At 31.0% G+C, this 25,473-nt stretch overlaps 1 protein-coding gene across 1 annotated transcript in view; it reads right to left on the bottom strand.

Annotated features, from left to right (window-relative positions):
- Nucleotides 1-25,473, bottom strand: part of ARID2 (AT-rich interaction domain 2) — a 149,467-nt gene that overhangs the window by 45,618 nt on the left and 78,376 nt on the right. The window contains exons 4-14 of the mRNA XM_074325806.2: nt 25,211-25,344; nt 20,329-20,547; nt 17,130-17,197; nt 10,822-10,888; nt 10,484-10,734; nt 10,019-10,115; nt 9,714-9,923; nt 8,780-8,947; nt 2,939-3,020; nt 857-991; nt 26-222 (exon numbers count right to left, since the gene is read on the bottom strand). Coding sequence (XP_074181907.1) covers nt 26-222; nt 857-991; nt 2,939-3,020; nt 8,780-8,947; nt 9,714-9,923; nt 10,019-10,115; nt 10,484-10,734; nt 10,822-10,888; nt 17,130-17,197; nt 20,329-20,547; nt 25,211-25,344 — 1,628 coding nt within the window. The remainder of the gene's footprint in view (nt 1-25; nt 223-856; nt 992-2,938; nt 3,021-8,779; nt 8,948-9,713; nt 9,924-10,018; nt 10,116-10,483; nt 10,735-10,821; nt 10,889-17,129; nt 17,198-20,328; nt 20,548-25,210; nt 25,345-25,473) is intronic.

Here is a 25,473-nt window from a genome sequence, read left to right as displayed (position 1 = left end):
TACTTAAAACAATAAAAATTAATACCTGCGGGAGAAGGAGTTGGAGACACATCAGGAACAGAATCAACACGAACGACAGGAGTAGAGACTGGTTGCTGCTGATAGTACATCTGAATAGGAAGTGGTATAGCCCTCCGTTTCACTCCTACTACATGAATATGCGCCTGCCCGTTGTTACTGGAATCCTCCACTCTCTTCACTGTATGATTTGGAAAGACCGTTCTGTAAAGTACACACACACTCAGTTTGGATAACTAGCACACTAGGAAAAAACACTAACTTCTAACAACGTTTACATGAACAGCAGCAGTATATTAACTGCTACTTATGTATGAACCAGTATGATTCACAATTATATTCTGCAAGGGTGGGAAGCAAAGAAAGAAATACAAAAGATCAATTCTCCAATTTTTAAAATCATTAACACTGTTGGGTTTTAAACAATTCTATTGCACATATAATTAACAAAAGGGCTACACCTAGGCAATGCCTATTTTATGAACTTTGAAAAATGTCAAAGAACCTGGATATTTGAAGAGAGCATTAGTTATAGACTATTATTCAAGATTGAAAAGGGGAAAAGTCATGTCTTTAACATACAAAAGTAGGTATGAAAAAAAGGTAAACTTAATTTCTTCCTTCTCTTTCTTTGATAAACCTCAAAATGTTCAAACACAAACACCAGATGTGAGGTCCAAAATTCCCTTGTATTTAAACTTCTACCACACTGCAACCTAACCATACAAAATTTCAAGTAGTGGAGATGTCCGAAACTAAATAGTATTTTCTCAAGAACAAGAGGTGTTGTAAGTGATGTAAATTAATTTTATTTAAAGTTAAGAACTATGTATCCTACCTAAGACATTTATAAAATCCAGTTGATGTTAGGATTCCACCACGAGCTAATTTACTGCAAGTTGAGAGGTACTCAGAATACATTTCTGCTCGAGAGACAGAACAATCTGGATTTATTTCAAAATGAGCATTTAGCCTAAAAGAGAAGAAAAATAAATGTCATTATGCAATATACTATAGGAAAGTCTATGTTTAAGCATGCTAAAACCATTTGAAGGCAATGTATTAAAACTGATAATTATGCCTATTAGTCAAATTTCACTGCTTCATGGTATTAGCAAAAATACAAGCTAGGTTTTAGACAGACTAAATCAAATAAAGAGATCAAACAGAGATTAAAATAAGTACTCAATCATACTTATTTTAGTGTAAAAAAATCATTAACAACAACATAAAAATTGTGTTCACATCCCAGTGAGAGCAGGGTTGGTCTGCTGGCAACAAACATTCTACAACAAATAGTTTTATTCAGTGAATATCTACTCAGGTTCCTGTCTTATAATAATAAAAATATAACAGAAGTTCCCAATTATGAGCTACTGGAGATGTGGAAAATGGAGGAAAACTGAACTAAAGTAAAACTTTTGTTGGCTCTTGAATCAAATTCCTTTGGAAAAAAACAAGCTTTCAACTGCTCCCTAAAACAATGATACTTCCCATGCTGCACACTCCCATTCCCCACTTCAGACTTCTATTCTTAATCCTATACAAACTAATTCAAACTTTAGTTTGTCATTTTCATAAAGTGACTTCTATCCATAAAGTTAGGATTGGAGGCCTAGTTATCCTTATAGGACTTTCTGGGATTCACTGTATACATAACAATCCAACTTTCAGTTGTTTCTTTAAAAACTGCATGAAATAATAATTATAATAAACTAATTGTGAAATGAATCTCTCCTCTTCTCCCCCTAGAACGGGCGTAAATGAACAACTGCGATTTAGAAGACCAAATCTATTCCTAGCACCCACACATTTTACAGTGGATGTGGTACATACATTTTCCAACTTTTATAATCCTTTGAGCACTGAGTTTTCAAAACTTTTTTTGATACAAAAAACTTCTTTGGTTCAGTGTTGAAGAAAACCATTTCCAAATATTATTGGAAGAGATTTATCAAGTATAAAGGGTCAAAGTGTAACAATACAGTACGTAAGGAATAAGCAAATAATTAGAGATATTTAAAACTATAAATCGGATTTAAGCAAAGTGGGAAAGTCTAGAAAAAACTGTCATAGGAACAAAGATATGAAAGCACCAAAAATATGGAACACAGAGTGACAGAGGCATAGAATGGGAGACAAATAATGTTAAGAGAATAGGAGAAAAGGAATCAAGGAAAGAAAGTTTTAAAAGTATTACATCATTGGAAAGTGAGCTTATATTTCAATCTGTTAATCTTCTAAAGAATTTAAGTTGAAATTCATAAATAACATAGAGGCAACCTCCAAGACAAAATGAAATCGAACCAACCCTATATTATTTTTTTTCAGAAAGTGGCTGAGATATAACTACTCAGTTTTTTCAAGAAAATATCATTTTCAAGTTGCTTATTTCAATATAGACAAACTGGCTAGTTTATCATTTGATTAGTTTCCCCTCACTACTCACAAACAGGAAAAATTAACTAGCAATGAATAAGAAGTTTTCTTCTGATGAAAAAGAAGGTACATTTAACAACAAAATCAGGTTTTATTTTCTTAAAATCAGTCCAATTTAGTTTTAATGAAATATTAAGAAAAGTAAATTCTATAATCTGACAAATCCTATTTTATACAAAGTCAAAGATAACTTTTTAACACAAATTTTACCCTGAAAAGAAATTAGGCAGTGTAATTTAATGAAATTCTTCTATTCAAAGATCTTCTAATTCTGAAGATTCAGATTTTTTCCCCAAATTATTCTAAAATACAGGTGAAGTGGTTTTACATTGTTGTTTCTTTGTATAAATGATATTCTATTCTAACTAAATAGAAATACAGAATAAAACATTCTGGATGACTGTTGTAATACGTTTCCTTTTCTCTTTTGCTTTATTCTTCCCAAGGATAAATAAAGCCTTAATAGAAATAAACCACTTACCACTGACAAGCAAACTTCTCACTATCTATTTCCACTATTCCTGGAGGTGGAGCAACATGCTGTGCTACAACTGCTCTGGAAGCTAAAGAAAAAGATACATTAGCTACATCATTTTAGAAAATTTAGTCACTATATAGATGCTATATTTAGTTCATGGATACTGAACCAATTAATACTCACAATGAATACCTTTTAAAAAGGTATATAAACATAATGAAATATACAAATTTGAGAAAGAAACTTATAATGGAACACATATTATACCAGGCACTGTCTTAGATGAACTATTTTTTTTTAACCTCATAATCATTCAAATAATAACAATACATGGATTATATCGCTAATGTGAACTCTATTTTTCCCATGGGTCAGACACTGGGTTAAATACTTTACGTACATTATCTTTCTTAATTCTTTGGTAATATGGGTACAGATATGGAATCTGAGACACAAAGTGATTAAAACAACTAGCCCAAGGTCACACAGCTCAACATACCGGCAAATAAGCACCTCTCATTTTAGTTATAGAAGCAGACTGTATCACCAATAACTTCACTTCTGAATTTAAAAGATAAATATTTATAAGTGGAATACATAAAATTTCTGGGATCGGATGAACAAAAAGCTGAAATGCTATGCTATATACAAAGGAACTAATAAAAACATGAAAAATATAAACTTATGATGTTATAAATAAGAACCTTACATATTTATAGTTAAAATTTAAAATTATACTATTTCACCACTGAATCAGCATGATTTTATAGTTTCTAAACTTATAAATGTACCCACTTTTTTCAGGTGACATTTTTAACAAAACTTCTCAGAACCCTCAAACAGAACAAATGCATTTCTAAATTATTGGAACTAGCAGAAATCCACAGCACAATCAAATCTGCAAATGAGCTGAAGCAATTCTAACCTTTTGTCTGATTAGGTCCCAGGCTTTAATTGGGATAACAGCTAACAGCAGTCACTTAATGAACATTTACTCTGCATTAAGCCATTTACTTTATTTGTTTTGATCTTATATATAGGTCTAAATTTCATTATCCCCATTTTGCAGATGAAAAAAACGCTCAGAGATTAAGTTCACAAAGGAACATATAATGGAGAGTGGAGCTGGTATAGCTGGAAAGCCTTCATTCAGGAGTGCTGAATTTGAATCCAGGTCTGTCACGTTTCAGAGGCCATACTGTGATATGCTGCTTCTTAACAGAACATAATTAAAACCAAAATTATTTCCCAGTGCAACCCCCTCCTCCTAACTTGATAACACTGTTACAGAAAATACCTTTCTAGGGCCTGAATCTATGTATAAATCTTTCCTTTTCTTCATCAATTGTACTACAAGAGTATATCCTACTCAGACTGAAATCTCCTGAATCAATTAACAGTCAATTGCACGAAACATTCAAAATTATGTTAAGATTATGAGAAACTTTACAAACATTAAGAAGAATGATGCAGCCACAATTAAATTAAGAATATAAACCGAAAACATATAATTAGTATAAAAGTGGCTACAAATTGAGAAGTATTTTCCTCAGGATACCCAAAGACCTTCCGAAAGATACAAAGGCACTTACACTTTAAAAGGAATCAATTTCCAGGTACTCAACTTTTACATATTTCCTTCCTAAAACTGTTTTGCCCGAGCACATCACCTCCTGTTTCATAATTGTTCTTATCCCAGTTTGGAACAGAAAGTCTTAACTTTCACCTATCCTTAATAGCATTGCAGGATTATGGTTAAATATATGACTCTGGAGCCAGAGAGGCCGGCTCTAGAGTTTTTCATCACTCAGCACTAGCTGTGTAACTACAGGCAAGTTACTTAACCTCTCTGTCTATAGAATGGGGAAAAGTAATAGTACATTAACATCATAGCTCATGAGGATTAGAAGAGTTTATATGAGCCACTTAAAACAATGCCTGGCATACCGTAAGCACTACATAAATGTTCACTATTATTACTACTACTACTACTACTATTATTTAAAAACCTCTGGAACACCTACAGGAGAATTAGAAACATTAGTGTCTCCAAAGTTTCCTTTTACCAAGATCTTAGAGAAGGGCTTCCTGTCTATCCCAGTGTTTTACATATTATAGTTAGGGGCAACATTGGGCATTAGAAATTGACTATTTTCGCCCTTTGATGTGTTCTGAATTTAGATATATTATAGAGTGATGCCAATTTTTGTTAATGTCCTTCCCTTAGCCAACCCTCAACCTACTGTCAAAGAGTGCATTACTTCTGAAGGAGAATCTTGTGTCAGTAAAACACAGGGACCATTTTAAAGAAATACTGAAGGTGGTGGCATCTTAGTTTATTCAGATGACAATCTCATGGCAACTTTAACTATCACAGAATTCTGAAGGAAGGGGGGAAGATACACTTTCTTGGATTGAGAAATACTTTTTCTGAGTAACAGAAAGTAAGGCTGATTAAGCAAGATACTTTTGATAATAAAGACTACCTTTATCAGGTAGGTTATATGCCAGACATTTTCTGTTATTGAGTGAGGCCAAGATGAAGTGCCAAATCAAGATTTTGACAAAAATTATGTATTCAAAACACATGATAAAAGTACTTTATCAAAAAACACTGTATCAGTCTTGAAATGAACAATATTTCAATTTTCCTAACCCATTGGTCTTCTACTGACCTGCGGCATCACAGTCTCACGGGAACTTGTTAGAAATGAAAATTCTCAGCTCAACCTGAATCAAAAACTCAGGGTACTGGAGCCTAGAAATCAGTGTTAAAGCCCACCAGGTGATTCTGATGCACGCAAAAGTTGTTAACACACTGTGCTAACACTTCTTGAATATATTAGGTTAAAAAGATGTATTTAAGTAAAGGTAACAAGTATAATTTACAGTTATATCTTGTTAATATCTTTTTGATATATTTTTCAATAAACAAAAATAAATGTCTCTAATGACTAGGCAGCAAATACTTTTGTGAGTCAAGTATTGTTAATTCTTTGATCTCAACAAAATCATAGAAGAACTAAAGTTGTCAGAAGATCCTAATTTTAATAATTTTTTGATAATTCTGGAGAATTTCAAAGAATTGTTAAGTTCTATCTTCAGCTATTTATTGGCATAAACTAAGTTTCCAACTTACATCTATAAAAAAGAAAAACAGAGATACAATTGATACTGAACTCATTTTCATTCTAGCAATAAATAATATTCATTCAGAGACACAGTGGACTCATACTTTCCAGAGAACTAGGGGAAAAAATCTTGTCCACCTCATTACTTCCAATTTTACTTTTAATAATAATTATTTATAAAAATTTACAATGTATTTACTTTTGTTTGATGTACTATATATTACTAAAACTGGTAATGATAAAATACAATTTTAAACAGTTTTATAAAGTAACAGGAAATTTAAAAAAATTAAATTAAAATGGCTACATTTATAGCTGAGAAGTATTGATAGGGTGATGGATATGAATTCAAGGAGAAAGAGGGATATCATAAAATTGCTGATATTAAGCGTTTATGTAGTTTTTAAAATGGATGATGGTAAGTATCAAGATTCCACCAGATATAAAAAGTGTTTCACTCTTATTTTAAAATGTTAATTACATATATACATAAAATATATATTATTTGCAACTATTTAAATTATTATGAAGAAATATAGATGCTAATTAAAAAATGGGTGAAAGATTATATAAGTTTTCATAGTGATAAGAAGAACTGAGAAAAAATTTGAAGATGACCATTCCCTAAGAAAGCAGTATTAAACAAACTATTGGGAGGAAAAGCCAAAGTATGAATGATAAAATAATCAAATAATTAAAAAGCTATCATTCATAATGAGCAAATAATGAAATGCTCATCAGATCAAAAATGAACTTTTTTTTTCAGTTCCTTAGAGACCTATCCCCTCTTCTATCAATGAATTACTACATATATGAGTGAGCCACAAACTCTCAATATTTAATTTTGTCCATTTGTCAAATGAAAACCAAATCTTAGGTCGGCAGTGAGTTCATCTGTTAAGGTCACAGGTCAATGCCAAGGCAAAAAATAGTAGCTTTCATCAAAAATACCCTTGAATATTATTCAAATGGCCCATTATAATTCAGTGTATCACTGATAATTTCTTAATTCTTCTTGTTGGACGTAGTTTCTCTATGGCCCTCAATTAATTTAATTTTCAGTTTCTTCTTTGAGGATAAGAACATACCTCTACCACTCACTTAACTGGTAATATGAACCGTTTCATTTCTTTTTCAAGGTTGAGAAACCATTAATATCCTGATCACTGATTCCCCAATATGCACTGGCTGTTTAACATCTGTTGCCTGTGGGTGAAAGCTCATTGGGTAGGTTAGCAGTGAAAACTATCAATTTTTCCATGCCTTCGATTATTTGTCCAGTTCTGTTAGTTGAATTCAAGTAAGTTAAATGCATGCATGACATAACAATACCATATACTTGAGAAGGACATAATGGAAGTCAACGAAACATGTGATATATTACAAACTTTCCATAGAGTATAAAATTTTGATTCTATGAGTTAGAGTAGAAGAGAGATTGGGACTATGATTGAATGAAAGGAGAACAACGTAGCTGGAGATATGAAGATAGTCTGAACAGAATCATAAACACTGGCAATTGAAGAGGCCACGTTATTTAGGAAGACTGAATAAGATTTGGTGATTAAATAGATGTGGTAGTTAAAGACTAAGGATAATGAGATTCTTGTTTTAAAGGTAATATGGGAGGTTGAGAGAGATCTGGCTTCCTTTCTAGGCTGAAAGGAAGAAGCAGGTGAAGAAAGAGAGGTTTAAAACGTGGGAATGAGAAAATGGGAAAGACGGATACTCAGAGCACTGATTCAAAAGAAGCTAACATCTCTTCCTGAGACAAGGGGAAGTTGAAGGAGAATGTTCAGATGACAATAATTTTGTAAGTGAAGGATTAACAAATTGAAGAAATTCATGCCACATAGCTTCCATATTATCTGCAAAGTAAGTAAGAGGTAAGATCAACTGAGAAAACGAGCATACTCCATTAAAAAAAAGTACAAGGAAAGAGAAATATCTTGGGAACAGTGAGAGGTGGGAGAACAGGTGAGGTAAAAGATGGACTGTTTTCGTTAGGATAAATGAAGGTGGAGAAAGTATTCTACAAAAAGGCTGAGATTGCTAAAATATAAAAATAATGACTCAGTCAGGAGAAAGAAGTCCAAGGACTGAAGAGAGTGCTGGTTATTAGACAGGCTCAAGTTCTGATTAAAGATATTCGAGTTAAACAGAATTGTTCCAAAGGACTCTAAGAAGGGTGCAAAGTGGCTTGTATATGTGCTTATGTATGTATGCACATGTAACTGATCCTAGGCTCTGATTCTGTGGTGTTTGGTCCAAGATTCAGAAGTATTAGGGAGGTATTATACTTATGTATTCTTATGACCACCTGAGGAAATTATAATGTAATATATGATTAACCTATTCCTGGTACATCAATTTCCAATGACCAAAATCACAAATAAGAAGCCCATTTGGGGCACTTCTTATTACTCTCACAGTGTGAATCTAATTCCTCCAACTCCTCTAAATCCTGCTCAACTTCATTTCTCTATTATACTATAATAGTATAAGGACATAGCATAATTCCTCTGTGCTCTCCTTGATCCTGCTGCTCTGGAATATATAATATCTAAGAAATTAAAGTAAAATACTCAAGTTTTCCTTTAGCTTACTATACTATAAAATATCAGTTCCCTATAGTACATATTTAAATTTATCCTTAGTATTAAATTTTACATACCAATAACCATACTGAAAAAGAATCTATAAAAACACTAACCTGGGGCAGATGCTACATGGATCTGCGTTTGAACTTGCTCTACAGCTTGTGTCCTAATTTCAGATAAAACTTGATGACTAGAACTTGGATGTTCGACGAGTTTTACTGCAGCTAGTGCATCAGGCCCAAACATCTGAATATCCATAGAAACCAGACATACTAACATGTCTAAAATAAATTAAAAACCAAGTTATCAATCAATAGTATTATAAAACAATCACATCACTTAAAACACATGCTGTACAGAATACTACTACTCAAATGAATCACTGTACGTCAGAATTATCTGTGAATCTTTTAAAAAAGATTTTTAGGTTCAATCTCTGAAGACTGATTTGGTAGCTCTGGAATGGGAGTTAGGTATCTTTATTTTTAAAAAGCTTTCCATACTGACATGGAAAGTGACATCTTAATTTCTCAATAATAATTTTATTTAGTCCAAATCTTTATTGACTCTAATTTTAGTATTTATCTGAAAGAAATCACTTGAATGACTGAATGTTAACACGACATGCTCCACTATGGAGTTGAGTTTACTGATTTTAAGGATAGTACCACTACCAGAAACCTCTAGGAACAAAAAGGAAGCTTGTTTTACTTAGTTTTAGTTGCTTAATAGTAGCAGCTGATCATCTGAAACAGAAAGACCTATTCTCCAGAAAGTCAGGTATAGCAGTTTTGATTTCAAATTTCATATATAGTAATAAAGAAAAGGAACAGGAATTACTAACAGTCACATACATCCTGGTCTCTATATGATAGAAGTTTCTTGCTCATCTAAAATAGGCAAAAATAATAATAAAAACAAATGCGTGTGAAAGGGTAAACTCCTCAAAATATCAAATATCAATTGTGATTTTGTATAGCACCACATTATGTATTATTTTCTTAATAAAGAAAATAACTTAAATGTTTCTTTGGTTTTCAGTCTTACCTATGCTCTTTTCTACTTTTGCAATTTTTGTACAAGCTACATCTCCCATTTCTGTGAGCATATATAGCACCTCAAGTGTTGAGATTACAAGCAGCACATCAGGTAAAGTGAGATGACAAATGATCTCTCTGTATGAGTCCTGATCAACATATTCACAAATCAAAACACCATTATCTTCTGCTTTGCAAAGATTTCCCAAAATTTCCATGCCTAAAAAACACATACAAAAACAAGTATTTGTTTTTTTAACAGATGTTAAAAAGTTTGTGCACTTTAGACAGGGAGAAACTTAAGTGAGCACTTACCCCTCATCTTCAAAAACCTATCCCTTGACATTAGGCATTTTGTAACAGTATGAAACATCAGATGAGTAGTTTTGAAATCAACAGGGTCCAATAAAAGCTGGAAAAAGAAAGGACACTATTACTGAGATAGGCTTCTTCCAGTGCTGTATATTTTACATTTAATAAAAGTGAACAGAGTAATGTTGTATAACTTTTAAAAATGTAATTACTGTGAGCACAGCCATTAACAAATTTGAAGCATCATTTCAAATATTTATTTTCTTTCACAAAAGTATTTTCCACAAAAATATTTATTTTCTTCCACAAAAGTATGTGATACTTCTATAATCATTTTAGGCAAAAACTATATGTAAGCATTGAATATTCTGTAAATACGGCAAATATAATAATGCCATATCCTAAAATTTTAAAGTAAATATTGTCACTAACTACAAAAACTGTTTTAGGTTACTGTCACATGCTTACCTCAGCTGCAATATTTCCTAATGTATCAAGGCCTAATTGCCTTAGAGAAATAAAATGACTATGTGCAGAAAGTAATAGGAAACGAAGACAGGTACGGTTAGCTGCCAAGAGCTTAACATTGCCCTCCTCAAAAGAAAGATTTCGCAAAATCACTGCAATCTGAAGTACCCGTTGTCCTTCAATATCATTAATGCCCAGCTTTCGAGGTGGATGAAATAAAGATTCCCAAATCCATTCTCCTGATGTACCTTCTACAACAGAAAATATATATTTTACTTATTAATATTTATTATTATTGATAGTTCAAAGTCATTTAAAACTTTTTCTCATTAACTTACCATGAGACTTGTTTCTGTCAGAAATGAGGTCACGTACTTCATTATCATCAACGATGTCTTTCCAAAACTATAATGAGAAATAATTATACTTAATTTTGACAATTTGAAACAACTATTCTGTTACTTTAAATACAGTTACACATACTATAAAACTATAACATTTCTATTTTAGTTCATGCAGATATCATTGTATTCTATGCACTTAATTTTTTGACATAAGTGCTTGATTTTCTATAGTTAAGGAAGTTATATAATAAGGTATCATTTGGACCAGGAGTTCTTAGCCTAGGATCCACAGGTCCCTAAAAGGTCTGTGAAAGAAATTTGGGAATATATGAATAAAGGGGAAAATGACATCTTTATGCTCATTAACCACTAACTAAAAATTAGCAATTCCTTAGCATTTTCTTCAACAAACCACAGTAATATGAGCAGTACCTGTGACATTGTCAACAATAGGAATCATAGATATTTTCAGATCACTTTACAGCTATGAAAAATATCTAGAAATAGTGTTTATGCTCATCAATACTTGAAAATTATGATAGTCATTAAACCTGTTAGTAAATTGCACATAATTACAATTACACCTTCTGGTATGTATATGTCAAAATAATTGTACTTTATTTTATAGAATTAAGGTTCTTTTATATTTAAAGTCACTAGTGTGAATAAAAGTCCACCACCAAAAGGACTCACTGCAAAAAAGACTCATGATAAAAATGTTTGGTAACAATAAAAAAAAAGAACTAGGTATATAAAGAAAAATAGACAATTTTCAATAATCAAGTAAAAAGGGCCACAGGGGATTCAAATAATAAAGATATCAGACATGAAATTTAAAATGATCATGGATAATAAAGAAACAAAAGATAATAATGAGATTTTGGGCAAATAAGTGAAAACTATAAGAAAGAATTAAATAGAAATCCTAGAACAGAATATAAGAACTCAATGGATGGATTTAAAAACTGATTAGATGTGATTCAAGAAAGAATCAGTGAACTGAAAGAGAGAGCAGAAAAAACATCAAGTTAGAAGCATAGAAACAAAAGAACTAACAGGAAAAAGAACACGCAAGACAAAGGGCATATAGTGAAAAGTTCTAACATAAAAATAATTGGAGTTCCTGAGGAAGGAGAGAAAGGGCAGATACAATTTTTGAAGAGGTAGGACAGAGAATTTCTAAGATAAGTAAAAGATGTCAACCTATAGATATAAGAAGCACGCCAAACTCCAAGAAAGATAAACGGAAATGTGTAGAAGGAACATCATAATAAAATTCCTGAAAAGCAAAGACAAAGAGAAAAATGTTAAATGCAAAGAGAGAAAAAAGGACAGATAAGCCTGAAAAGGACAGATAACCCTGAAAAGGACAATTACTAAAATGACAGCAGACTTTGTAAAAGTAATAATGGAAGCCAGAAGACAATGGGGTATTTTCAAAGTGATGGAAGAAAATACCTGCCAAGCTAGAATTTTTATATAGTGAAATTGGTCTTCAAGAGTGACTTTCCGACAAATGAAAACTGAGAAAAATTCATCACCTGCAAATCTGTACTAAAGAAAGGTAGATGTGATTTAAATAAAAATAAATACTAAATTAATAAAATACCATAAAAAAATCTTACGGGGTAAAAATATATATAAAATTATAATCTAAGAAAAATGCTTGGAAGAAATTTTTGCTCAGACCACAATGGAGTAATTGGTACTGCAGTTGCCATCTTACCATAAATTGATATGTATGAAACGACTGTTCTTAGAGAAGGAACAATAAACAATGCATAAGTGTTATAACTGATAGATGGGAAAGAAATGAGGTGAGCTTAATGACATCCCATATTTTCACATGGGCACTCTTTCTAGACTATGGCACACGGACAATAAACCCAAGAGATCACAGTGGTTGCTAAGCTGAGGAGACAGATCAATGCTCGGCAAGGCCAACACAGCTAGAATTTGAGAGCAAATTTGCAAGAAAGGAGGGGCAATAGAGAGAAAGCGCCACATGAATCTGCAGAGGGGTGCTTGAGTTGACTGCTAAGTACTAAGCTATGCATGTGTATGGTCAAACTCCAAAATACCAGGCCAATAAATGGACAGAACAACTACTGAGGAGCTGTAACTGAAAAATTTCCCAGAGAAAACTCTATATACCCAGCTAATTAAATAGAATTCCAAAAAAGGCTATGCTTTAGGAGTAGGGATAAACTAGTCTTAGAATAAAGGGTAATTTATATCAGTCCTAACAAAGCTTAAAAACAACCTTCTGAAGGAGCAAGATCACCCAGATACCAATTAAAAGCATGCCACAACAAAGTCCATAATTCTTGAAATACACCAAAATCTAAACACTAAATAATATAACTTTCCCAATATTCATAGCTAATAAAAAATTACCAGATACACTAAAAAAAGTAAAAAATGTGAACCAAAACTAAGAAAAAAAAACACTGGTTTAAACAAGACCCAGAAATAAGAAAGATAACGGAATTAGTAGACAAGTACTTTAAAACAACTATTACTAAATATGCTCAAGGATTTACAGGAAAATATGAACATAATTAAGAGAAGTATGGAATAATATAGGAGAGAATGAAATAGAATTTCTGGAGATGAAAAACATGACATCTAAAATAAAAAATATGACTAGATGGGCTTAACGGAAAAAAGAAAATGAAACCATAACAGAAACTATTCACAATAAAGTACACAGGGGAAAAAAAAGGTCTAAGTCTAAAAACAAAGAACAGAGCCACAGTGGCCTGTGGAACAGTATCGTGGTATACGGACTATATATTCCCAGAAAAACAGGAGAGGAAAGAAAAAAATTGGAAGAAATAATTGCCAAAAACTTTCCAAATTTCATGGAAAATAGCAAACCAAGAACTTCAATGAACCCCGAGCAAGAAAAGTAAAAACCACTAGGCACATTAAAAATAAATAATAAAGAAAATACCTTAAAAGCAGTCAGAGAAGTTACATCACACACAGAAAAACAATAAGAATAAAACTGACTTCGTCAATAACAATGCAGATCAGGTAGCAATAAAATGTTACCTTTAAGTGCTCAGGTAAAACCCTAAAACATACAATATTTTCTCCAGCAGAAACATGCTTCAAACATAAAGGCAAAATAAAATTTTCAGGAAAGTAAAAGCTGAGTACCCAAACAAAACCACATCAACAATTTCATAAAGTATAAATGGTCTGAATACACTGATAAAAAAAAAAAGAAACTGTAGAAAAGACACACTGAGGGAAGGGGTGGAGCAAAACCCAACCACAAGCTGTCTATAAGAAATATCATATATAAAACCACAGATGAAAAGCACAAGGATGGAAAAAGTTATGTCACGAAAACCCTAATCATAAGAAAGATGGCATAGATTAATAGCAGACAAGAGAATTCAGGACAAGGGATTATTAGAGGTTCGGGGAGTAGTTCATGATGATACATAAAAGCTAAATCATCAAGAAAACATAATAATACTAAACTAATGACAGAGGCTCAAAGTATATGAAGCAAAAAATGACAGAACTGAAAGGGGATATAAACATTTATAATTATAGTTGATAATTTCAATACTCATCTCTCAGGAAATCATAGCATAATTATATAGAAAAGAAATAATGATACAGAAACCTTGAACAACACTGTCAAAAACTGTGATTTAACTGATACCAATAAACAGTACATCCAACAATAGAACACACATTCAAGTGTGCATGGAACATTCACCAAGAAAGACCATATACTGAGCCATAAAACAAGTCTTGATAAGTTTAAAAGAACTGAAATTATAAATATGTTCTCTGACGACAATGAAATGTAATTAAAAATCAGTAATAATAATAATGGCAACAATGCTAATAAAAGCTAGTTTGAAAATGAACAGTCAGAAACTAAATAGCACACTTCTACATAATCCATGACTCAAAGATGAAATCACAAGGAAAATAAAATATCTTGAATCAAATGATCAAAATTCAACATAACAAAATTTGCGGGACAGAGCTAAAGCAGCGTGTAAAGAGAATTTATAGCTTTATATGCTGACATAAGACAAAGAAAGTTTAAAACCAATGGTTTAAGATTCTATTTTAAGAAGCCTGAAAAAGAGCAATATAATGCATAAAAAAAGTAGTACATAAGTCAAACGTGAGTAAATGGAGTCATTCTAGTTTCCCTGCATTATTTAAGAAGTACAAATTAGTAAAAGTACTAATTTACTAAATTAGTAAGAATTAAAATTATAATCTCTAGTGCAATGAATGAGAGAACTGAAAAAAGATGTAAGTCCCAAGCTAAGTGGATGAAAAATAAAATAATAAACAATAGTCAAATCAGTTCCAAAAAAGGGAAGGAGAAAGGGAAAAAACCAAAACTGAACAGGCAGGATGACATCTATAGAAAGCAACTCAAAACGTGGTAAATTTGAACACAATTATATCAAAATTACATTTAACATAAATAGAATAAATGCAGTAACATAAAAACAAAGTTTTTCACACTGGAAAAAAATAATGCCCCCAAATCTGTTGTCTACAAAAGGATATCTAAAATATTAAGGCTAAGAAAGGCTGAAAGTAAAATATGAGCCGATAAATACCAAATGGAAGCTGATATAGTTACACTAATAATCAGACACACACACACAAAAAAAGAGTAGGCTTAAAGGTAAGAAAAAGACACTTTATAATATGTTTAATTAACCAGAAAGCTATAACAACTATAGTGAAGTTCAATTAGATATCAGTAAGAAAAAGAAAACTAGAAAAACTTCATGTATTTTTAGAAATTAAGAAAATTCCCTTTTAAATATAACATGTATTAACAGGAAATCATAATGAAAATTAGAAGACATTTTAAACTGAGTTATAATAAAAACATGAAACATCAAAATGAAAAGAATAAAGTTAAATGTGTGCTTACAGGAAATTTCATGGATTTAAATGTAATAGAAAAAAATAACAAAAATCAGTGAGTAAGCTCCAGCTCAAGAAGTTAGAAAATGTTTAGCAAATTAAACCCCCAAAATATAGCATATATAAAGAACTATAAAGAGCAGAAATTAATGAAAACATACAAGAGAGGCGATCACCTAATCATCTTTAACTTATTTATGTTTTCTTGATTTCATGTGATTACCTATTATACTGACAACCGCCATGTCCCTTTGTAACTACATGTGTAAATATATAAACAAACATTTTGTGCATCTTATATATTTTAATTACCAATATTCTGGAGTTCAGAAAATGATCTTCCTAACTACAACCAAGAGACTTGGCTATAAATGTATAGGGAGAGGGCAGGATATAGAATCTTGGGTGAGCTTGTGAAGTGGGGAATTTGAAATCCAACTCCATATCATGTGAGAAATGTGAAGGTCTAATAACCTTATAGAAAGCGAGAAAAAAGGGACTGTCTCTACTTCAACTTTGAGTTAAAAAAATCTCCTAAATATTTTATCTAGCCTGCCCCGCAATCCCCATAGTTTTACTATCAGCGTTATCAGAAAATGTCTAATAAAGAAATTAACGTCATTCTGACCAGTATTTCCTTTCAGGTTTTTGGCAAATGAAACACAAAAATGGAGGGAAAAAAAAAACCACTCCATCCAATCGGGAAAAAAATCTGTTGCAATTTATAAACCAACATTACAAAACCCAAAGGAATAATCCACCCTAAATCAGAGTGAGTAGAATTGGAGTTGAAAGAGGCTTAGATATTAGAATCATCAGGTATGTGTACATATATTTAATTTGTATATATTATATATATTTACATTTATCTTTATATATTATATATAATTTAAATTATATTAGTGAAAATATACTTAATTTATATTTTAAAAATTAGAAGCATAGAACAAAAAAGGCTACTTTGAAAAAACACAAAGTGAATTTCTAGAAATTAAGTCACTAAAATAAAACTTGACAAATGTGTCAAGAGGAATATTAGACATAGCTGAAGAGTGATTAAGACAATTGAAAAACAACCCTAAGGAAGTTATCCAAACTGCTGTTCAGAATCTGGGTATTCTCAGATTTATTGCTTTTGTTAGAGATTTATAATTTTCAGAAATCAATGTGGAATTAAAGAACTTCATTTCTGATAATTAGCTATTCTAAAAGATTTTTTATTCAACTTAATCACAACTCTTAAATAGGTATCTATATATTATGATAAAGATTAAAGCATAGGTTACTATGTATATGAAATGAGCAACCATTCATTAATCCTTGACCCTTGGCTACATGTAATTCAATGGTTCAATATTTTAATTTATTCAAATTACCTTAACAAAATCTCTATCAGTCTTCTCCTTCCATTCTTGTCCAAATACAGTAGAAAACGATCCTAAAGCTAAAAGAATAGTACATTCAATAAAATGGAATTATTTCTTTCACATAATTCCTTAATAATAGATAGGTTTGAAAAAAACAGTAAAAATACATTTTTAAGATATCTCGTTCACTAAAATTTCATAGTAAATGATAGAAAGTCATAAAAATCTCTTTTGAAATACGTTTTTTTAAAATTATGGAATTTAAAGAAAATCTGTGTCTCTATAAACTAAAAATACACAACTCATTTTCATGATATTTAGATAGATATATGAAAAGAAATGAAGAATATTGTAATAGTTAAACTCATTAGTTTTCATTCACTTGTAGAAGAGAAAAATATTAAAAAGTCAAACTGATGCTATTTCTATTAAATTGTCAAATTGTTACAATTTAAAATTTTCATACTAATTTCAAAAATAATTGTGGAATTCATATTTCAATAATATATGGCAAGGCATTCTTTGGAAATAATTCCCATAAATGAAATCTCCTTTAAGAATCATTCTCAGGCCTACAGCTTGTTTCTACTTCTTGAATTAACATTATTTTAGGAGGAAAAATCAAACCATCCACTTTCAAAAGGTTCTTCTTAGTAACACCCTGCCCCATCCCCCACAACAAAGGTTAAGACATAAAGGTACGTGTTATATTATTTTTTTTCTCCTTTATGCTGCCAGCTGATATTGTCAGTTATAGGACCAGACAGTAAAAGAGTATGATACAAATGTCTAAACTGTGACACTATGTATCTCCCTTTAAAAGTTATGTAAGTGCTTTCATCAACTATCAGATTAATTTTATAATGAAAGCTACTGCTTTTGGAATGCAAAAAGAAAACTAGTGGCAACTGTTAATAGAAAAAGTAGCTTTAAAAAAAAAAAAGTAAACTTCTTTAATGGATATCTTGTGACACATAATAAATGGATATATTTTGCTGTAAAAAATTTATTGAATCTAATGCCTTTAGGTATAGACCTAATATTTACATATTATTGAGTAAAATAAAGTTTGCAAAGTATTTCTTTGGAAAAGTATTAAAAAGGGTGAAGAATAGAAACATTTTAACATAAATTATATTTATCAATGAATTTTATTATTGCTATTAGGATCATAAGGAAATGATACAAACAATAGATGTGAAAATTTTTAATAAAAATTTAACTATAGTGACTTAAAGAAGAATTTCATAAAATAACAAACTTACATATAAATAGTGGCTTAATCAGAAAAATGAAGTTTATATACCACTAAAGAGAAAAGGTTTTGTTTGGTTGTCCTGAAAAAAACTTCATAATGAAAAACTTCACTGGAAAACAAATATTGGATGGAAATACAAGATGGAAAAACTAAATTTTTGTCACATGGAATATTTACTATACTTCAAAGACACAAAACGAACATTACACATTTTCAAAGAGAGTGGCATCTATATTTATCTCTCAATTAAAATTCCATGTCCTAAAAAAATAAATCAAAACCCTTCAAATGTCTAATCAAATCAAATTTATCCATAATCCTCAAACTTGAAGAAATTATTTTTGTAATGTAAAACCAATGTTTTAAGTTTAGGGTCTTCATGAAGTCTCTATATACTCTGGAATTCTAAAATTCTGACTGTTGGAATGGTAGAAACATTCCTTAAATAGCATTTTCTAAATTATTAATGGTTTAGTTTGCTACACTGCATAATAATTTAGTCTTTTAGATAAATAAAAATGCCTAAAGAATGTAAGAAGATAAACTGGGTGTAAAGAACATCATGCCTCAATGCACCAAACTGATAAAGATTACTTCTATCATACATACGTGAGCAATGCTTATTCAATGATTAAACGGTAAGACTTCAAAAAAAAATTGTTCTGGTTTCAGAATATTTCTTCTTTCTAAAAACTTCACTTTACGTTTTCTAAAAATGTGAAATAATTTTAAACTCCATTCTATATTAAATGCTAAAAGATGTCTTTAAAAGATCAAAATAAATTATTAGGAACCAAAGAACATGAAATTGAGATGGAAATTCACCAAATTTAGATCTTCAAGGTTACCATACAAACTGAGAAGTACTGATCTGTCCTTTCCATGTAACCAAGAATAGTTTCAGGCAAAGTAAGAAATTAATTTTCACTTTTGTTTAAACTAATTCCAAATTGTCTTCATACAAAATAAGTACATATCAAATTTTAAGGATTCCTATTTAGATAATCTCAAATAAATTTATGTTTGAAAGTATACTACTTGACACAACTGAAATTGCAGAAAAATAAACTAATACGCAAACATGTTGTTACTGAAAGATAAAAACATAGGGTCACGAATCTATAAATTATGACAAGAAATTCTCAGACTGTGTCTATGGTATTATATATATATAGTTTCCTGTATGATAAAATAATTTCAATATATGTGAATATTTTATCCCTTAATAAGATACACTTCTGGCAAAAAAAAATATAATGATGTTGGTGTAGGAGGGTGGAGAAGCAAAAAAATTTTTTATCACTAACATTCAGCTAACATAGATATTTTAAAAAGAAAAACTATGAGCAGGAAAAGATTTCCAAACATATTTGGCAAATTCCTATGAATCTATTACACTACAATTAGAGAACTGAGCAATTTGGTTTGAAGAAAAGATTTAGTAAGAGATAATGCCACAGAAAACAAAAAATATGATTTATAAAAACCTGTAACTAGCAAATCCTACAAGTAAAAGGGGTGTGAAATATTTGATAAATCTTATCTTGCTTATTTAGAAAGCAAATTTTCAAATGCATTGACTTAAACAGCTTAAAAAACTATAAACATACAATAAAGAGACTTCAGAAAAATAATTTCTTCTGGATCCTAGTTTTTAATCAGAATTTTGTATCAAACAATCTTCTCAAATCAAGAAACCCATATGTAACTCTAAGAAACACCCAAGATTTTTATTTCAAAAGCTCTAGTGAGACTAAGTTACTATTCAAATATTTAAGATTTAAAAAAATCCAAACATTCATTATTTTAAATAATGTTTAATATAATAAAAGCAAATAAAGAAAGCTATAATATTGACTAATAAAAGTACTTTTCTCCTTAAATACCTTTTTAAAAAGTCTATAACACCTATATAGAATGATCACACAATATGTTCAGCTTAAAACTTACTGTCATCAAACACCCCGGCATTAGCAAGTAATAAAGTGATGATTTTAGGGTCTTTTTCAAGTTGCATGACGTGTTTGCTTTCATTTGATAGGAGAGTGCATACATTAATAGCAAAGTCCACTTCATTTGGGAGTCCAGATAACAGTGAAAGCACCAATTTATTATAATCATTTGGCGAATTGAAGTCCATAGATAGCCCATAACTTTGACGCAGATAATCTAACAAAGATAAAAAAAAAACACCTTAAGTTTATCAAGGAATAGAAACCATTATGGGTAATGGTTCCATAAAGGAAGAATCTTTTTTTCTTTTATAAATTTTAAACTGAGTGGAAGGTTACAGAGTTCAACTTTCTAAACTTCCTAAGTTAAAATTAAATTCTTCAAAAAGTATTAAAGTACAAAAATGTATATACCCTCTTGGATGTCAATGCCAAATTAATTGCCATTATTTTAATTTATCTAATCTATACTTTTTACTTTTGCATTTCAAGGGACTTAATCTTATTTTTACATACTACAGTATAAAACTAGGGAGACTGGTTCCTTTGAAATTTTTAACAGTATCACATTTTTAGATAACACTGCCTACCTTACCTTCTTTACCTAATTTTAGAATTATTACTTCTTTAGGTCATATTTATTATGACATAATTAACATAGCAAAATTCCTAATTTTTAGTTCTATAGTTCTGAGTTTTCACAAATGCAGTCTTTTAACCGCAACCACAATGAAGATATAGCATACCATCACCCCAAAGTTTCTTCATGCTCCTTTGTAGTCAATCCCCTCTTCTACCCCATAACTATTCGTCTCCTTTCTGTTCCGAGACAGTACATTGTCTTTTCATTTTCTTAACAGCGTCTTCGGAACAGAGGTTTTAATTTACGTAGTCTGATTTATAAATTTTCACCTTTACGATTCATGCTTTTGACTCCTAAAAAAATTTTTTTTAACCCAAGATGACAAAATTTTTCTGTAGGAGAATTAACTTAAAACATTTTTAAGACTTTGAAGGTAGCGAAGATGGGGTTACAGAACATAATACATAATCATAATATATACATATAAGAAAATGTTGTATTTCTAGAAATACCAACTCTTGGAGCAGTTTAGACTTCGACAGCTAGGTCCTAAGACATATACCGAAGTACATTTTTTTCACATAAAGATATAGCGAATGGGAAGAGGCAAGAAAACAAGAGTTAGAAAACTTCTAGATGAAACATTTCAGAAATACATGGATTTAAAAAAGATTTAGGATGCAAAGTAGGAATTTATTGCTACAACATGACACAGAAGAAATCACGTATGTAAAGAAATGTCTCCATTTCCAATGTAGACACTTGAGGGTGCACCTCTTCAATTCTAAAATATTCTAGAAATTTCTCTAATAGTATAATGGTGAAGTGCCACAATACAGCTATAAATGGCTCTGAACAGATTCTTTACCATAATTAAGGTTGAACAATAACATATCGTTTATTTTAATAATCTTGAAATGAAAGTTCTCATAAATAGAAAACAAATTATCTGGAAAAGTAACAAAACTTCTATGAATACAGGAATAAATTTTGATATTACTCTATACTATACACTAGAATTGATCATAAGAACCCAAGTCTCAGCAATAATTAAGTTTTAGTATGCACGAAACTTTCAAGCAAATTCTTCAATAGAAAAAATTTGGAACCCATATTCAATGAATAAATACAATAATTATGAAAAGTCTTTAATTATATCAGGCTTGATAAAGATTCCTAAAATAACGTAGCTTATAAAAATGTTTATAAGATTTGAAGAGCTTCCCTTTCCCATGGAGATAGAGTCCAGTAGCTACAATTTTATAATCAGAATGGGACTGGAAATTTATTTTCAGCATTCTTGACTCAAAGTTTATACAAATGGATCACTGCTAACAAACAATTTAATCTGAGGCAATCACTTCTCTTTCTTTTCACTTCAAAGAAAGGGAGTATTGCTCCTGGAGTGATGCTTACATTGAGGAATTACACAATACTTTCCATTGATACTGGCAGTGATTGTAGTGCAAATGTCTGCTAGAATATGGAACATTCAAGGGAAAATTTTTGCTCAAATACAACTGATAAAACCAAAAAACAAAATCTTCCTGTATGAAACTATTCCAAATTTAAGTACCAAAAACGTAAATGGATAGAGTGCTTGGCCTCCTTTTACCAAAATGATTGGACTGGATTAAATAACCACTAAAGTCATGGTTAGCTCTAATATTCTACAGTTCAATTGATTTCAAAGTGTTATTTGTCAATTTTGCCATTCACAACTTTTTTACAAGATATTGCAAGTAAATAGTTTTATTTTAATTTAAAAAATAATTGAAGTGTTAATTTTAATTAAAAAATGTAAGAAGATGAACAAAAAGTCCTACTATAATCTACCCTATAATACTGCAGAACTGACTGTATCCAAATCAATACCAAGGAAAAAAGAACAGAGAAAGAAAGAAACCAAAGGATTAGGTATTTATGGCAAGGAAAAATATGAAAAACCATGCAAATAAGTGACAAAACCACCATATATTGATGCCAAAGTTTAATAATTCTAACGTTCAAAGCAAAATCTGCTCAATAATTTTTGCTATTTAAAGTTATCGGGCAAAAGGAACCAATATCCTTAAAGGAAAATTTGGTCCAATATTAACGTACAGTATTCCATTTATTCTATTCTGACAATTGTAAGCAGAATTGCACTTTATACCAAATGCCCTGGAGCTACTGCCAATTGAAATTTATTATATTACCTTTCAAAATATTGTTTAGAATAGTTTTTCTTAATATCAACAATAACTATCTCTAGATAAATACATCTATCCAAATACATTTATCTAAACATACAAGGGAGAGTAAGGCTGTATGATCACAGATGTAAACACAAATCTTTCAAAGGTTTTAATTAAAACAGCCTAAAGGCTCTTAATCTACCCCTACCTAATTCTATTTTGGTGTTTATTTAAAACACACACACACACACACACACACACACACACCTATAGTGACACTTGAAAAGAATCATCAGTGAAGGATTTGTTTTGTATATTGATAATCAAGTTAATTTTTAGAACACTGTCATAATGTTGCTATGGCTCCTTTTAGAAAAATAAAAAACATGTTCAAATTCATAAATGCTGCCCTGAAATACTACCTCTTTTAATTATAGTCTGATATTCCCCAACAATTCCTAATTTTTTCCTTTAATGATTCTCCAATCCTGCTTTTGTCAAACATATAACATGTTATATAACTGCTCAGATTTTCCTTAAAAAACAAAAAAACCCAGACATGACAGGCAGCTTATCAGGAAGAAGTTATTACACCAGGTTAAGCAATTCTTTCATTCCCTTAACTAGTGTAGATCTATCAATGACTTTCATTAGACTTCTGAAATACCAGAAATATTTTACATCTTCTTTCTTGAAGCAAATCTGTTTCAATTAGAGGAGGAAAAAAAGAACCAGATGCAGAAAAAATTTTATTTTAAGCAAGGTCAAACAGATGTGGGTGAGTTTGGGGATCTGTAATAGCAGGCATCAAACTCTAAGCTACAATAATGGACAATTTGGATGTTACTGTAATATAGGAACCAACCACAGAGTTATAAAGCTGAAAATGGTCTTAAAGGTCATTAGTACAATGTTGCATTCAATGTAGAAATACCCTCTGCAACAACCTTGAATGAGATAATGGTCATTAGCCTTTTTCAGGAACAGGGAGCACGATCACCTAACAAGTCACCCCATTTAATTTTCAGCTTAAACTATTAGCAAGATCTTCTACATGGTGACTTACAATGTTCTCCTTTAATTTTGGTTCTTGAGGTAATAACTACTCATTAAAAACAAAGCTAGGTTTGATTTGCACTCATCACCACCTGGCCCCAATTATACAAAACCATCATATGAAGCCTCTCCTAATGGAGACCATAGATTCTGTTTCTTTAGTTATTACTGATTGGGGAAGAAATATGGAGTCAAACTCAACATGAAAGAAACTTTGAAAATAGATAGTGGAAAACAAAATAATTAGTGATATGGCACAAATGAGAGATCTTAAATGTAAGAATTACCTACAAGAGATAGGGACTAGTACCAACAAAGAATAAATATCTAGATCATTATATATTTTATAAAGAAGATACCGTTGAAAAAGACATTATCTCTTCTTTTTTAGGCTAAATGTTGGCGATTGAAGAAAAGAGATGTTTATCTCTTCAGAGCTCTTTTCCTAGTCATCACAGACCCAACACCCAGAGTCTCTAAACACTGGAACCTCCAGCCACTCTGCCTCATGAACCTCTTTATTAGACTCTCAACCTGATTATTTCCAATTTGAGTCCTGTTCTCTTTAGCTGCAGATTCATCTATAACCATTACAAGAATGACAACTGCATGAAAATCTTATTCCTGGGACCACGGCAGGAAAATAGTTGAATAGTTAGAAATATTTCTGAGGAATTCTGGTGTCGGGAATTCCAATAATTGTAGAAAATCTGGTAGATGCTATCTAGGTATTCTTGGCTTCCATAATTTTAACAGAACTTTCCTCTTTTCAAGGTCGTGACTATTCAGGTTAAACAAATCATTAGCCAAAGAAATAAGGAAAAAAACTTCCCTTTAAAAGGATAGGTATTATAACTCTGGAAATTCCTGCAACTGAAAATCTTATGCAGCCTATGATAGAAATGCCCTGATACCAATTAGATGTTGATCTTTGAAAGTTGCATTACCACAAGGATTTAAGTGTTCTCAAGCGCAAAGTAAGGGACTAATTCATTGGATGATGACTATTTTCCTAATTCAAAACTCTGGACCTACACCCTGTTAATTTCCAATGACATTTTTACCTGATACACTGTGTTGCTGGTAATTGTAGGAAGATGGAATTGCACCAATAGGAAGCTGTGGCTTTGGATTGCCTGGTGGTACCTCATCATCATCCTCCCCAAAATGATGAACTTTCTCGTACTTTTCTAGGTAACTGAAATAGAAAAACAGCACAGCAGAGATTTAAAAATAAATTTACATTTTGTTTTTTAAAATCCTATCACATGTACCTTTTTTTCTTTTCTTAGAGGCCCTAAAATGTTAAAAAAAGTATTAAGATACT

This window comes from Rhinolophus sinicus, chromosome 1 (genome assembly GCF_057876585.1).
Source record: "Rhinolophus sinicus isolate RSI-liver-muscle chromosome 1, RSI-T2T, whole genome shotgun sequence".
Classification (NCBI taxonomy): Eukaryota; Metazoa; Chordata; class Mammalia; order Chiroptera; family Rhinolophidae; genus Rhinolophus; species Rhinolophus sinicus.
The sequence above is the reverse complement of the archived record's forward strand: the minus strand, read 5'-3'. Positions and strand labels throughout refer to the sequence as shown.